The sequence below is a fragment of the Tupaia chinensis genome, unplaced genomic scaffold, assembly GCF_000334495.1.
Source record: "Tupaia chinensis unplaced genomic scaffold, TupChi_1.0 Scaffold000333_1, whole genome shotgun sequence".
Taxonomy (NCBI): Eukaryota; Metazoa; Chordata; class Mammalia; order Scandentia; family Tupaiidae; genus Tupaia; species Tupaia belangeri.
In genome coordinates this window covers 1,305,840-1,320,196 of record NW_006159827.1, presented here as the reverse complement: position 1 = coordinate 1,320,196, position 14,357 = coordinate 1,305,840, and the positions used below count along the sequence as shown (strand labels likewise).

At 45.5% G+C, this 14,357-nt stretch overlaps 1 protein-coding gene across 2 annotated transcripts in view; it reads left to right on the top strand.

Moving 5' to 3' along the window:
* FANCD2 (FA complementation group D2) overlaps positions 1-14,357 on the top strand; it is a 74,323-nt gene that overhangs the window by 59,422 nt on the left and 544 nt on the right. For both annotated transcript variants that reach the window (XM_027773240.1, XM_006152003.3), the window contains exons 33-43: positions 690-800; positions 2,119-2,249; positions 3,832-3,925; positions 5,053-5,175; positions 5,927-6,020; positions 7,626-7,697; positions 8,751-8,789; positions 9,674-9,748; positions 10,720-10,794; positions 11,766-11,912; positions 13,005-13,100. In XM_027773240.1, the coding sequence (XP_027629041.1) occupies positions 690-800; positions 2,119-2,249; positions 3,832-3,925; positions 5,053-5,175; positions 5,927-6,020; positions 7,626-7,697; positions 8,751-8,789; positions 9,674-9,748; positions 10,720-10,794; positions 11,766-11,912; positions 13,005-13,100 (1,057 nt within the window). The remainder of the gene's footprint in view (positions 1-689; positions 801-2,118; positions 2,250-3,831; positions 3,926-5,052; positions 5,176-5,926; positions 6,021-7,625; positions 7,698-8,750; positions 8,790-9,673; positions 9,749-10,719; positions 10,795-11,765; positions 11,913-13,004; positions 13,101-14,357) is intronic.

Below are 14,357 nucleotides of genomic sequence, written 5' to 3'. Positions count from 1 at the left end.
AGTACTTGAACCTCCAATCCAGTACTTAAAGCTATGACTAAATGAGAATATTTTTAATTTTTTTAAGAGAGATTTTGCGGGACCAGCAGTTAGCGTAATGGCTATGTCGCTGGACTCCCATGTAGTCGACTGCGGTTCAAGTCCTGGACCCGGTGGCTTAAACTCATGCTGGGTGCGTGTGCGTGTGTGCCCAAGATCCCGAGAGGAGAATGGAGGAGAAGGGATTGCTGCATGGTGATTCCCCCTGGGGAGTGATTTCTCGCTTTCTGTCTCTCTGTCTCTCTCTGTCTTTCTGGTGAGCGCACACGCCTTATAGCAACAACAACAACAAAAAAGTATGCACTTGCTAGAGAGAAAGTGTGAAATCACCCCCCACCCACCCCTGGTGGGGATGGCGGAACCTACAATCCCTTCTCCTCCATTTCCCTCCTGGGATTTTGTGCACACATGCACACGTGAGTTTCAAGCCGCCATGTCTGGAACTCAAACCCTGGTTGGCCGTGTGGGAGTCCAACACCTTAACCACTGCACCACCTGCTGAGTACTTTCAATGCATGAGTACTTCCAGTGCTTCTTTTTTTTCTGCACTCTTTTGACTTATTGATGGTACTAAGTAGAGACTATGGTTCTCAGATGTTGTCCAAGTAATCTTGAAACCAAGCTAAATCCTTACTTTGACTTGCCCTTAGGAGTGGATTTTCTCAGCCTGAAAATTTTAATTTACTGTACTCAGCCCTTGGTGTCCTCACTAACCGACTGAAGCAGGGAGAACAAGACCAGCCCTTGGAGGAACTGCTCAGGTGAGTAAGATTGTATGTCCCAAATTGTTGTCCCAGAAACTGCTAGGAACAAGACTGACAAAAATTCATGAAAATAGCTTGGGTGCTTCTCAGTAGTTGTGAAAAAAATTGATATTTTTACAGTAGTTACTTTTTCTCAGTATACAAACTTCACTAAATATTCTGATAAACCTTGAAGCTTTAGAAACCCATAAACAAATGGTGCTAAATCTTCATGCATACATTGGCCCATAAAGTCTACCTTGTCAGGTATGATGATAGAAACATAACCTTCTATGGTCAGCTCTTTTTTTTTTTATAATTATTTATTTTATTTTTTTATTTATTCATTCATTTATTTTTTAATTTGTCCAGAGAGAGACAGAGCAAGAGTGAGAGAGAGAGGATGTGAAAAAACAAGGCACCAGATTCAGGACATGAACCCCGGTTGGCCATGTGGGAGTGTCCAGCACCTTAACCATCACGCCACCTGCTGGTCCCTATGGTCAGCTCTTGATGATGAGGGACCCACCCTGGCTCCTAGCAGGGTTAGATACTTAGGCAGCAGCTAGTTACACTGAGGTTCTCAGCTGTCACTGAGATAGCAGTCAAAGCTCATCATCCCTGCCAATAGTGCAGGGACTTATTTAATTTAAATGTAGTACTTTTAATTTACTTGACCTCCTCACAGTCAATCAGGAATTGACTCTGGTTGTTTTTCGTTTTTTGGTTTTTTTTTTTTGAGCGGTTTTAGCTATAGGGCGTGTGCGCTCGCCAGACAGAGAGAGACAGAGAGACTGAAAGCGAGAAATCACCCCCCCCGGGAGGGATGGCCGCACCGCAATCCCTTCTCCTCCATTCTCCTCTCAGGATCTTGGACACACACGCGCATGCGCCTGGCGTGAGTTTGAGCTACCAGATCCAGGACTCGAACCATGGTCAACTACATGGGAGTCCAGCGACATAGCCGTTACACCAACTGCTGGTCCCTAAACAGTGTGTTTCTTGAGGCTTTCAGGAACAAATCATTTACCCAGGGCTGCATACTTTAGCAAGGTACTTGGCTTTCTTTGTACAGATGACCCCATCCAGGCCAGCATTTCATCCATGGGACTCTCTTCTGCCCTGGCTTTTCTCTGTACATAGATAAAGTTTTTTATTTATTTATTTATTTATTTATATAAAATTTTACAGAACAAGTTCACTACTAAAGCACCTGAAAGAAAGAGAACTCCAATTAGGCCGTCAAACACTTAAGGGTAAGGCGGGCAACTCACGTGGACTTAAACGTATCCGTAATGTGGGCGACGCTGTCGCGTTTTCCCTTATCTCGTTACAGCCAGAGCTTCCACTACTTGCAGAATTTCCAGCACAGCATTCCCAGTTTCCAGTGTGCTCTGTATCTCGTCAGACTTCTGATGGTCATTTTGGAGAAATCGACATCTCCTGCTCAGAACAAAGAAAAAATTGGTAATGGGCCCAGATCCTTTTCTGTTGTTCATGGACAGAATGAATAACTCACGGTTGTGGGGCCAGCAGGGGGTGTGGTGATTAAGGCACTCCCACATGACTGACCACAGTGCAAGGCCCAGACCTAGAAGCGTGCTTTCTCACTTCCTCTCTCTCTTGTCTATCTCTGGTGAGCACACATGCCCTATAGCAAATTAAAAATAATAATAGTATTGAATAAATAATTCCTTAAAATATATATATATAATGTGTACTTGTAAACTTGGGGCCATATATAGAAAGTTTTACATACAGATTCTTGCATAGCTTGGTCACGTCCTCTTGCTGTGGTAAGAAGGACATTGTTCCAGAAGGAGCTATAACTGACTTCTGGCATTGTTTAGTCTGTTGTATTAGACCTACAGGCTAGATCATTTTCTGTTTTGCTTAAGTTTAGTTATATCTTTTCCTTTAAAAAAAGAAATTTCTGGGACCAGCAGATGGCGTAATGACTACATCGCTGAACTCCCATGTAGTCAACCGCAGTCCGAGTCCCGGACCCGGTGGCTTGATCGCGTAGGGCGTGTGTGCGTGCATGCCCAAGATCCTGAGAGGAGAATGGAGGAGAAGGGATTGCAGTGTGGCCATCCCCCCAGGGGGGATTTCTCTCTCTCACTGTCTCTCTTTCTGTCGCTCTTTGGCAAGTGGATGCGCCCCATGGCAAAAACCTTTTAAAAAAAAAAACAAAAACAAAAAAACAGAGAGATTTGGTCTGAACCTGTATGTGTCTACTGCTGTTGGCCTTCCCAGTGGGAACAAGGTTGGCCTGCCCCCTGCCCTGCAGTGTTCTTTTTCTTTTTCTTTTTGGAGAGGTTTTCGCTATAGGGCGCATGCGCTCGCCAGACAGACAGAGACATAGAGACAGAAAGCAAGAAATCACCCCCCAGGGGGATGGTCACGCCGCAATCCCTTCTCCTCCATTCTCTCGGAATCTTGGGCACACACGCACACGCACCCGGCATGAGTTTCAAGCCACCGGGTCCGAGCTGCGAACCGCGGTCGACTATGTGGGAGTCCAGTGACATAGCCATTACGCTAACTGCTGGTTCCCAGTTATTTTTCTCTGTGTGTCTGTTGGATGTTGATGCTCATGTGTTTCAGAATATGTCAAGAGTAGATGTGAATTTTAGAGAGCTTTTTTTTTTTTTTGCGAGAGAGACTTTCACTATAGGGCAGATGCTCTCACCGGAGAGACAGAAATACAGAAAGCAAGAGATGCCACACTACGATCCTTTCTCCTTTATTTTTCTCTTTGGATTTTGGGCATGTGTGCACACACTCCCGGTGTGAGTTTTAAGCCCTTGAGTCTAGGACTCGAACTGAGGTCGGCTACGTGGGAGTCTAGTGACATAACCATTACACCGTCTGCTGGTCCCCAGAGGGCTTAATTTTTAGTATAAAGGTCAGTGAAGCAGGAACACAGCAACTTTTAAAACGTTGCCTGTTAGACCAATCCTTTTGATTGATAATCATCCCCCCAAGCCTGAGAGTCAGCGGTGAGGCAGTTTCCCATAATGGGATGTCTTTGTCTTGTTTCCCACAGCTTCCCTGACTAGACACTTCCTCTGTCGAGTGTGGCCGACGGGGGAGAAGGAGAAGAGCAGCATCTCTAATAACCAGCTCCACGACTTGTTCTGGTGAGAGGCCCGTCCTTCCTAGTGAGGCAGACAGCCTTCTCCCATTTCATTTCTGCTGGGATCCCTCATCTGGTCACAGACTGTCACAGTCAGACACAGTGAGAGAAAAAGTGGGAAATCACTCTTCTAGGTGGGGATGGCCACATTGGAATCCCTTCTCCACCATTCTCCTCCAGGGATTCTGGGAACACACGCACATGTGCCTGGGTCTAGCCACCTGCTCTAGGATTCAAACTGTCCTTGGCCATCTGAAAGTCCAACATTGTAACCACTGTGCCACCTGCTGGCCCCATATAGTTCTGTTTTACTCTGTCAGCTAGCTCATTGTTAAATCAAATCACAGAGGGAGCAGAGGGCTCAGCAGTCATATCCTCCTATCGCCTACCATATCTGAGACACATCTGCCACCTCTGAGGTATCTAATTCAATTGCCAGTTGAGGCTTCATTTCTTTTATTTACCTCCTGACAAATATCAGCAATCTTTTTTTTTTATTAAAAATAAATGCCACATGGGACCAGTAGTTGGCATAATGACTATGTCACTGGACTCCCATGTAGTCAACCGCAGTTTGAGTCCTGGACCTGGTGGCTTATACTCACACCGAGCACGTGTGCGTGAATGCCCAAGATTTCGAGAGGAGAATGGAGGAGAAGGGATTGCGGTGTGGCCAACCCCCTGGGGGGTGATTTCTCGCTTTCTCTCTCTCTGTCTTGCAAGCACATGCCCTATAGCAAAAACCTCTCAAAAATGTTTTAATTAATTAATTAGTTAAGTGCCATGCGAGCCCATGATGCGTTGGTTTAGGTAGCTGGATCTCACATGGCCAACTGCTCAGTTTGAGTCCTGGACTGGCCACTTGAAAAACACACTGGACACGTGTGTGCATACCCAAAATCCTGAGGGGAGGATGAAGGAGAAGAGATTGCAGTGTGGCTATCCTCCCTGGACATGCTTTCTCACTTTCCCCCTCTCTCTCTCTGGCAAACACACACGCCCTATAGTAAATTATGAATAAATAGCAACAATAATAAGTACCAGTCATTTTTTTTAAGCTTAATACCTGGTAACATTGCAAGAAAGAAATTGCAGCTTTCAAATGTTCATCTCTTGTGCCTCTCAACGCAGTATCTACTTGGAGCACACAGACAATGTTCTGAAAGCCATAGAGGAGATTGCTGGTGTTGGGGTCCCAGAATTAATCAACTCTCCTAAAGATGCATCTTCCTCCACGTTCCCTACGCTGACCAGGTAAGATGGAATCACACTGCCTGATGTCCGTAGTGTACAGAGAAGTACATTGCTTCTCAGTTCCAGGTGGTGAGCACAGCTATTCACTCAGTAGAGTGTTCACTAAGCATTCCTTCCAAGGGCTCCTTGGCCAGCCCATGTGACAGGACCTTGTTGAAGAATGAATTTTTAGACAGCAAACGTTTAGTCACCAAACTTCTCTTTTTACTTTCACCCTTTAAACTTTAGACTACCTTTTGAATATTTTAATCACTGTTAGCAATATAAGGTGATTGTTTTATCTAATCACATCTGTCTCACTTAATAGGCATGTGTCTTATAATATCATGTTGTTCTGACAGTTGTAGTCTTTCCAATTTACAGAGCGCTTTCATGTTCTTTATCCCATTGGATTCTCTCAGTAATTCTGGGAGGAACGGGCATCATTACCCCTATTATTCTGTTGAGAGTGAGGGAGGGTCTCAAGCTTGCACAGACAATAATAGAAACATGGAGCCAGGACTCACGTCTTCACTGCTCTTTCTGAGCTACCACACCACCTCCTGCATAAAATTGCTTCCACGCTCCTTATCCTATTTTCTCTGGTTCATTTCCGAATCCTTCCCACTCCTCCGTCCTCTTACAGTAGGTCCTAATGAAAGGACATTCAGAGAGGTAGGACTGGACATTGGTTTTGGTTCCCTGGTTTCTTTGCTGATCGTTCCAAGTGTGAGTATGTCATTGGGTGCCTGCATGCTTTCCCCTCCTCTAGGCAGAGCTTTGTCATTTTCTTCCGTGTGATGATGGCTGAGCTGGAGAAGACAGTGAAAGGCCTTCAGGCTGGCACAGCAGCAGACTCACAGCAGGTGGGTCAGATATCACACTCCCGAAGTGGACTCTGGATTACTGGGAACTTGCTGATTCTTACCTTTGAGTTACCAAGACAGTGTTTTTCAAAGAGCTCCTGTTTAGGTTTTTTTTGTTTTTGTTTTTTGAGATATTTTTTTTCCTCATAGGATATGTGCACTCTCTGTAGAGAGGCAGATATAGAAAGTGAGAAATCTCTGCCTTGGGGGATCGCCACACCGCAGTCCTCTCTCCTCTATTCTCCTCTTGGGATTTTGAGCATGTATGCACATGTGCCCAGCATGAGTTTCAAGCTACTGGGTCCAGGATTCAAACTGATTGGTTTTGGTTCCCTGGTTTCTTTGCTGATCGTTCCAAGTGTGAGTATGTCATTGGGTGCCTGCATGCTTTCCCCTCCTCTAGGCAGAGCTTTGTCATTTTCTTCCGTGTGATGATGGCTGAGCTGGAGAAGACAGTGAAAGGCCTTCAGGCTGGCACAGCAGCAGACTCACAGCAGGTGGGTCAGATATCACACTCCCGAAGTGGACTCTGGATTACTGGGAACTTGCTGATTCTTACCTTTGAGTTACCAAGACAGTGTTTTTCAAAGAGCTCCTGTTTAGGTTTTTTTTGTTTTTGTTTTTTGAGATATTTTTTTTCCTCATAGGATATGTGCACTCTCTGTAGAGAGGCAGATATAGAAAGTGAGAAATCTCTGCCTTGGGGGATCGCCACACCGCAGTCCTCTCTCCTCTATTCTCCTCTTGGGATTTTGAGCATGTATGCACATGTGCCCAGCATGAGTTTCAAGCTACTGGGTCCAGGATTCAAACTGCAGTTGGCCACATGGGGGTCCAGTGCCTTAACTACTTGCCCTAACCTACTGGCCCCAAGAGCGCCTGGTTTAATTTCCTCTTCGTCTTGATAGAGATGAGGCTTGGGCTCTCATTGCTTCCTACTTCCCTGATTGCCACTTGCCGATTGGCATGGGGTAAAGCCAGCCTGTTTGAGATGCTGTAGGCTGTGGCTGCCTGTTACCCAGAACTTAGCTGTGCTGCTGAGGGCATGGGCTTCTGTAGGAATCGGAGAAGCTGAGAGATCTGAGGGCCAGTAGTTGTGTTAGAGACTTTTACCAACTTAGAAGTTATTGAAGAGAAATCATCTTCTTAGGAAGTTTCTCTCCCAGAGCCAGTTGGTGGCATGGAGGTTAAGGCACGGGATCTCACATGGCTGAATGTGCTGTTTTGAGTCTGGGACGCCGAGGCTTGAGAACACGCTGGGCGCATGTGCGTGCATGCCCAAAATCTCAAGAGGAGAATGGCGGAGAAGGGATTGTGGCATGGCCATCCCTCTAGGGGTGATTTCTCACTTCCTTCTCTCTGTTTCTCTCTGGTGACTGCACCTGCCTTATGGCAAAACCTTAAAAAAAAAAGTCTCTGCAAGGTGTTGTGCTCTGTTGTCATTACGTGCAGCCTCAGCACCAGCTTGTGACTGGTTGCCACAGCGCTTTGGAATTAACTTACATCTCTGAATAGCTCTGTAATCAAGAGCTGTGTGCTCATGGGGAAAGTAAGAGAAGTATCTGGCTGTGATTCAGAGGTACCTGTGTGTCTGGCTGCCCCCAGGTTCATGAAGAGAAGCTCCTGTACTGGAACATGGCTGTTCGAGACTTCAGCATCCTCCTCAACCTGATAAAGGTGACTATGGAGGCTCCTTGGCTCATCTCACTGGCTAGCCAGATACAAGCATTGTGGCTTCCAAAGTTCAACTCTCCTTGCTCCTTTGCCTACCGATCCTGAGATCCGCTCGCCCTCCCTTCTTCTTCCCTTGCCCCCCTACCCATCTTGGGTAGTCCCTTCTCCCCGTAGTCAGCATCTTCTTCCCTCTCTTCCTTCCTCCCACCTATAACACAGTACTTAACTGTTTATTGCTTTCTTCCATGTGTCGTTCTCCCACTCCATGGTTTTGCTCAAGCTGTCCTCCCAGCCTAGAATGGCATTCTCTCTCCTTCCCAACTCTTTTTTTTTTTTTAAAGAATTATTTTGTTCGCCTTTATTTTATTTATTTAATTCGACAGAGAGCTACAGAACAAGAGAGAGAGAGAGAGAGAGAGAGTGAGCGAGCAAGCTATCAGGTCTAGACTTGAACTGCAGTCAACCATTGGGAGTCCAATGCCCTTAACCACCACACCACCTGCTGGCCCATTCCCAACTCTCTTACACAGTCCTTTCTTATGGCTTCAAATCAGGGGTTTGGACCTTTACTAAAGCCATCCTTTCAATATCTCCAATTGGAATCCATTTCTTTCTCTTTGCTCTTTTTTTTTTTCTTCCTTCTCTTTGATAGATCTGAGAGGGGGAGGAAGGAAGAGATGAGAAGTGTCTTTCATAGGATTTGGTCATACCATGATCCCCTTCGCCAGTCCTCTAGCCCATGGGATCTTGAGCGCTTGCACACATGCCACACGTGTTTTAGGCTTGAGGTTCAAACTGCAGCTGCCACGTGGGATCAGGCTTCTCTTAAGCAGTGTATTACCATTGTGCTGAGGAGCCAGCATTCTTTATTTTCTTGAATTTCAGTTATTGTGGTTACTTTACTCTGCTATATAATTAACATATTAATTATCGATGTGCTTTCTTCATTTTAGAATTCTCCACAGCACCAAGAGTTGTGCTGTGTTTTACAAAGTGAGAAAGAGGTTGGGGTGCTCTAAAGGGCATCCCTCAGCTTCTTGTCTTCTGTCTCTCTAGGTATTTGACAGTCGTCCTGTTCTGCATGCATGTTTGAAGGTAAGAGATTTGCTGGAGCCTCTTTGGTATCTTTGTGGATCACTCTAGAAAGGACTGTAGCTGAGAGGAATTGCTCAGTACCTCACCCGCCAGCCAGAGCCTCCAGAATTCGTGCTGACAGGTAGTGGCTTAGGGACCGCAATGAGTATGTTGTCCCATACTAGCTGGTGACTGGAGAAGCTAGTTTTCCTATGGGCTTGAAAACTTTTGGTTGCAGTGTTAGAGCTCAGAGGAATGGCTTCTGGGCAGTCAGGGTTAGGAGCAGTAATCACCCTCCCCGCCATCCCTGGCCAGGTGTCACAGAGGATGGAAGAGTGGCTAGTTCTCTTTTTTAAAAGTTTCTAAGACGGCCTGTGAGTGTGGGGGCTGATATCTGGATCATTTCTAAACTCTTCTCTGATAGAGAACCTAGATTAGCCCCAGGCTTGATTGTAAACCCAACAGGAACGCTTCTTCCCTACTAATTTTTTTTCCCAAGATGACACCCTGTTCTTATTGTCTCCTGGCCTATCTCTCTTCACTCACTCCATCCTGATGCAGTATGGGAGATGGGTGATTATCTGATGGGAAATACGGAAATCGGTCATCTGTTGCCACTACCCAGTCTCTCACGTAGCGAGTTTGAGGTCATCTCTGTCCATATTCTCACTCTTGAACAGGCCCCTGTCCAGTGGTTGTGTCTGGGCAGTTAAGATGCCCAATGCTGGAGCTTAGTTAGCAGGACTATTTAGTTTTTGCATTAAGCTACATTCCTCTACATAGGCCTGTTGTACCCCCTCCCAGTTTGTTTTTAAATATGAAAAGAAAACCCTTGGGCTGGGTGCCTGGGCTACCTCAGGCAGAGACCTTTGAGCTGGAGGTCACCAAGTGTCTCTCTTCTTCAGTATGGACGTCTCTTTGTGGAAGCATTCCTGAAGCAGTGTATGCCGCTCCTAGACTTCAGTTTTAAAAAGCACCGGGTAAGAGCCGAGAGCAGCGAACAGTCATGCCTTCGTGTTAGGAGATATGTCCATAGTGACTCCTGGGTTGGGGCTGGGGCGGGAGAGTCCCCTTGCTGATGTTCTGGGCCACAGTCCTGCTTGGACACCTCTGGTCCACTTCAGCCATAGCCCGAGATGCCTAGAGTGGGCTAAACTCCTCAGACCTCGCGGTGCAGACCTCCCCGTTATTCTACTCCACATCTCAGGGCCGTCGCTCCTTGGAGCTTGGCTGTACTGTGCTGCTGCACTCCCAGGACCTCATGTATCACGTACTTGTTATTTTGTGCTTCTTTGGGCCTACTTTTAGGAAGAATTAAAAAACAGAACTCATTTGTGTTATAAAACTCTCTGCTATTATAACGAACTGTCTTGATAGGTTTTTTTAGCCATTTGCCGTCCAGCACTAGAGTAGGAAAATAAGAATGATAGTTAAACTTAGCAAGTTGAATTTGGTTTGTTTGTTTATTTAGAGAGATTTTTGTTACCGGGCATGTACGATCTCTGGGGAAACAAAGATACAGAAAGCAAGAAATCACCCCCAAGGAAGAATGGCCACACCACAATCCCTTCCTTCTCTTCCGTTCTCCTCTTGGGATTTTGAGCATGCATGCACATGCACCCAGAGTGAGTTTAAGCCACCAGGTTCAGGACCTCATAACCCTGAAAGAAAAAGGAGGTGCTGTTTCATCCTAATGTTGCAAGTGGAAAAACGGACTTGTCAAGTTAAAATGAGAACTCAGGTCTTCTAACTTTCAGAATTACACAATGGACAGAAGTAGTGTTGAGAATGAGAGTTGGCCAGCATTTGTATTTGGGAGCCAAGTTAAGATGATTATATGCTGGAGCCTACAGAGTTTATCCTCTTTGGAGCCCGTGATTATAAGAACATCTTGCATCTAAAGTGAACTCAGAACATTTTATATAGCATTTATGAATGTTGTTGCTTATAGGAAGATGTTCTGAGCTTACTGGAAACCTTCCAGCTGGACACAAGGCTGCTTCATCACCTGTGTGGGCATTCCAAGGTAAGAGCGTCAGCAGGTCATGACACCAGCCCTCCTGGTGACTTGACCTGCATTGCTACTGGAGAACCCACTGGTCCAGTTATTTCTGCCCCTTTTCCCTTCTCGAGCCTTTTCCCTTCTTGAGCCTTTATAATATTGTGTCTGTCCAAAGACAGTTTTTTCAGCAGGGTCAGATGCTCTGTTGCTACTTCAAATTGCGCAACCATCGAGAGGGGAATGTTTGCATCCTTCTCTAGAGTCCTGTTCCTCTAGAACCTCTTCTTGGGAGAGAAGTTCAAAATGCTGAATAAGGTGTTAGTGCTGCAAAGTGCTGTGGGTGGGAGGAGTATTATGTAAGGGGTGGCTACTGGAGACAAGAGGCTGTGCTGACGCAGCCGTCTTTGGAGCTTTCCAGCTGTACTTCTTGTCAAGGATAATATATTTGTCTCTTGTGAGAACATTTTAGCATTAAAGGACTTTTTTACTTGAAGCCATCTTAGGTAGTCGAACTGTCGTCACTTTTTGTCTGAAAGAACACAGAATTGTAGAGTTCCGCACTCACTCATAATAAAATGATCTTTTCAGTCCAGTTCCTATTGCTCACTTCCTCCCCTGGTTCTAAGTTTAGAAGGTGTTGAACAGTGGAATGTTAAGGGCTCTCTCGGCTACAGAGGGCCACTCTCCATTGTCTAACATCAGTATAATGCACGAGCAAGAATATCTGAGGTAGATTGCTGGGTGATTGGTCAGGAAGGGTGTAACGGAGCCTGAGGTGGTGGTGGTATGTCTTCTCGGCTTTGAGGTTTTCAGCTGCTGTTCTCTTTGGAGTGCTCAGCCACGTGACGGTTTGATGGGCTGCGTCTCTGGTCCCTGTTGGCAGGACTTACACTTGTGTTCAGTGTTCAGGGGCTCTGGATTTGGAAGGTTTCTGTATAACAATGTAAACGCATGATGAAAAACCCAGACAAGACAGTGTATTTATTTCCTTTCAGATTCACCAGGATACAAGACTCACCAAACATGTGCCTTTGCTCAAAAAGACCCTTGAGCTGTTAGTTTGCAGAGTCAAAGCCATGCTTATCCTCAACAATTGTAGAGAGGCTTTCTGGCTGGGCAATCTCAAAAATCGGGACTTGCAGGTGAGCCTTGGACCTTGTCGGAGAAAATCCCCCGCTCTTTGTGAGAGTGTCCAAAGGTGGAAGGCAGCTCGCCTAAACCCTTTCTCTCAGTAACACCATTTTATATTCAGTTTGTGACAATTCAATTCCTAAGGTTAGGGTACATTGTGTACAGACCCTGTTCACAGACCGTACCCCCATCTTGGGCAGTGAAGGCACCAAAACATGCCATGGCTATAATCGAGGCCTCTGAGCTAGGGAAGCCACGTCAGTACAGACCTCTCTCCACAGCCAAGGGGCATCTTTAAGTCTTGCTGAATGCTCAGTAGGTTCATAACATTTTTGTATATGGACAGACTTTTTTGTTCGATTATTTTGAGTTGTTTCCCTTAAGCCAGTCTATCTGATTCCTGAAATTATTCTCTGGCTAACTAGCACATTAGCTTTTCTAACATCTTTCAATTGTCTGGCGGAAATCGTGTGTTGCTTGCAGCACTGCTTTGGAGTTACAACATTTTTACATGGGGTCCAAGTCCTCATTCATGCTTATACTTTTGAATTTTATATATGACAAGCACCACAGAGAATTAGCTTCCTTTCTTTGCTTCAGCTTTATAAGGTAAATACTATTGTCTTGCAAGAAAATCAAAGCCCACAGAAGTAACTTCCGTAAGGTTATTCAATTACAAGTGGAGCCCAGGTTAGAGTCCAGGCCCTTCTGATCCGGAGCTGCTAATCTCCACCCACTTCACTGTGCTATCCTGAGCCTCCACGTGGCCATTTGTGCTAATGTATCATAAGTATTTGGAAGTTAGAACCACTTTCAACACTGGCTGAAGACACCAATACAGTCTGGTCTTGAAAAATCTCATATGATGCTAGAATACAAAGCTGGACTACAGCTTTTGTAGAACTACATATTTTATTTGGTTCACAGCCCTCTCAGAAACCTAGGGTTGAATATCTCCTCTCTAGATGCTAGATCACAAGTTGGTGTTCATGTTTGACTGTGTTTTGAAAGGCTAGAATATCTCCCTTTGCGTTGATCTTAAACTAGTCTCTACCCTGAAACTCTTTATAAGTCACCCTTTGTCTTGGTCCATCCACATTTAGGGTGAAGAGATTATGTCCCAGAATTCTCAGGAGAGCACAGCAGATGACACGGAGGATGACACGTCATCCCAGGTCTCCAAGAGCAAAACGACGGAGGTACCTCTGCAACAGCCATATCTTAGCATCTGGCATCTCGTTAGCTGTTCCGAGTTGGTAGAGAGGGCAGAAATTTCCCCTCTTACGCTGATCAGCAAATGTATCTATACCCATTTCCATACCTTTCAGGAAAATTGCTAAGCTTAAGGCCAGCCAGTGGCGTGATGGTTAAGGGTTAAGGCAGCTGGATCTCATGTGGTCATTCAGGGGATTCAAGTTCTTGACCTGGAGGCTCGAGAAACATGCCAGGGGTGTGTGCATACATGCCCAAAATCCTGACAGGAGAGAGAGATGGAGAAGGAATTGTCACATGACCATCTCCCATGGAGGGCTGTCTGACTTTTCCTTTCTCCTACACTCTGGCAAGTACAGATGCCCTCCAGAAAATTTTTTAAAAAGTTGCGGGGGCCAGCAGGTGGCGTGGTTGTTAAGAGATTGGACTTCACATGGCTGACCACAGTTTGACATGGCTGACCATGGTTCAAGTCCTGGACCTGGCAGCTTGGAGGTCACGCTGAGCACGTGTGTGTGCATGTCCAGGGTCCCAGGAGGAGAATGGAGGAGAGGGGCTTTTGGCATGGCCATCCATCCTGGGTGGTGATTTTTCACTTCAAAAAAAAGTTGCTATGCTCATATGAATTGTGTGGCCTAGATAAAGCAGTCTCGCAATCTTAGAGTCATTCTTGAGTATCTCAAGTTGTGTCAGATGTTGAGTAGTTGAAAATTCTCTTCCATTATAACCTGTCTTCCATGAACTCATATGTGTAACCATCTTGGAAGGGAGAAGAGGCTAGATTATTCCCCCCTACAGTGCTGAAAATAATGAGTTAAACCTTTTTTAAAAAGAACATTTATTTAATTTTATTTATTTATTTATTTATTTTTGTGAGAAAACATACCGCCAGCTCCGGGACTTGAGTTCACCATGTGGGAGTTCAGTGCCCTATTTAAAAATCATGGAAATGTGGTTCCATTGCAGGATGGCATGAGTCAATCAAAATGAGCTCCTTCCAATGGTCTTGGCTTAAGAGTTCATGATGCCAGGAAGACTGGAAGAGCCTCTGATTCAAATGGTTAAAAATCTAGCATTGGTGGGGCCAGTAGGTGGCGTGGTGGTTAAGTGCATTAAACCCCCACATGGCTGACCATGGTTCGAGTCCTGGACCTGGTAGCTTGCTTTCTCACTCTCTCTTTCTCTCTCTTGCTCGGTCCCTCTCTGGTCATATGTAAAAAAATAAAGTTAAATAATTCTTTCAA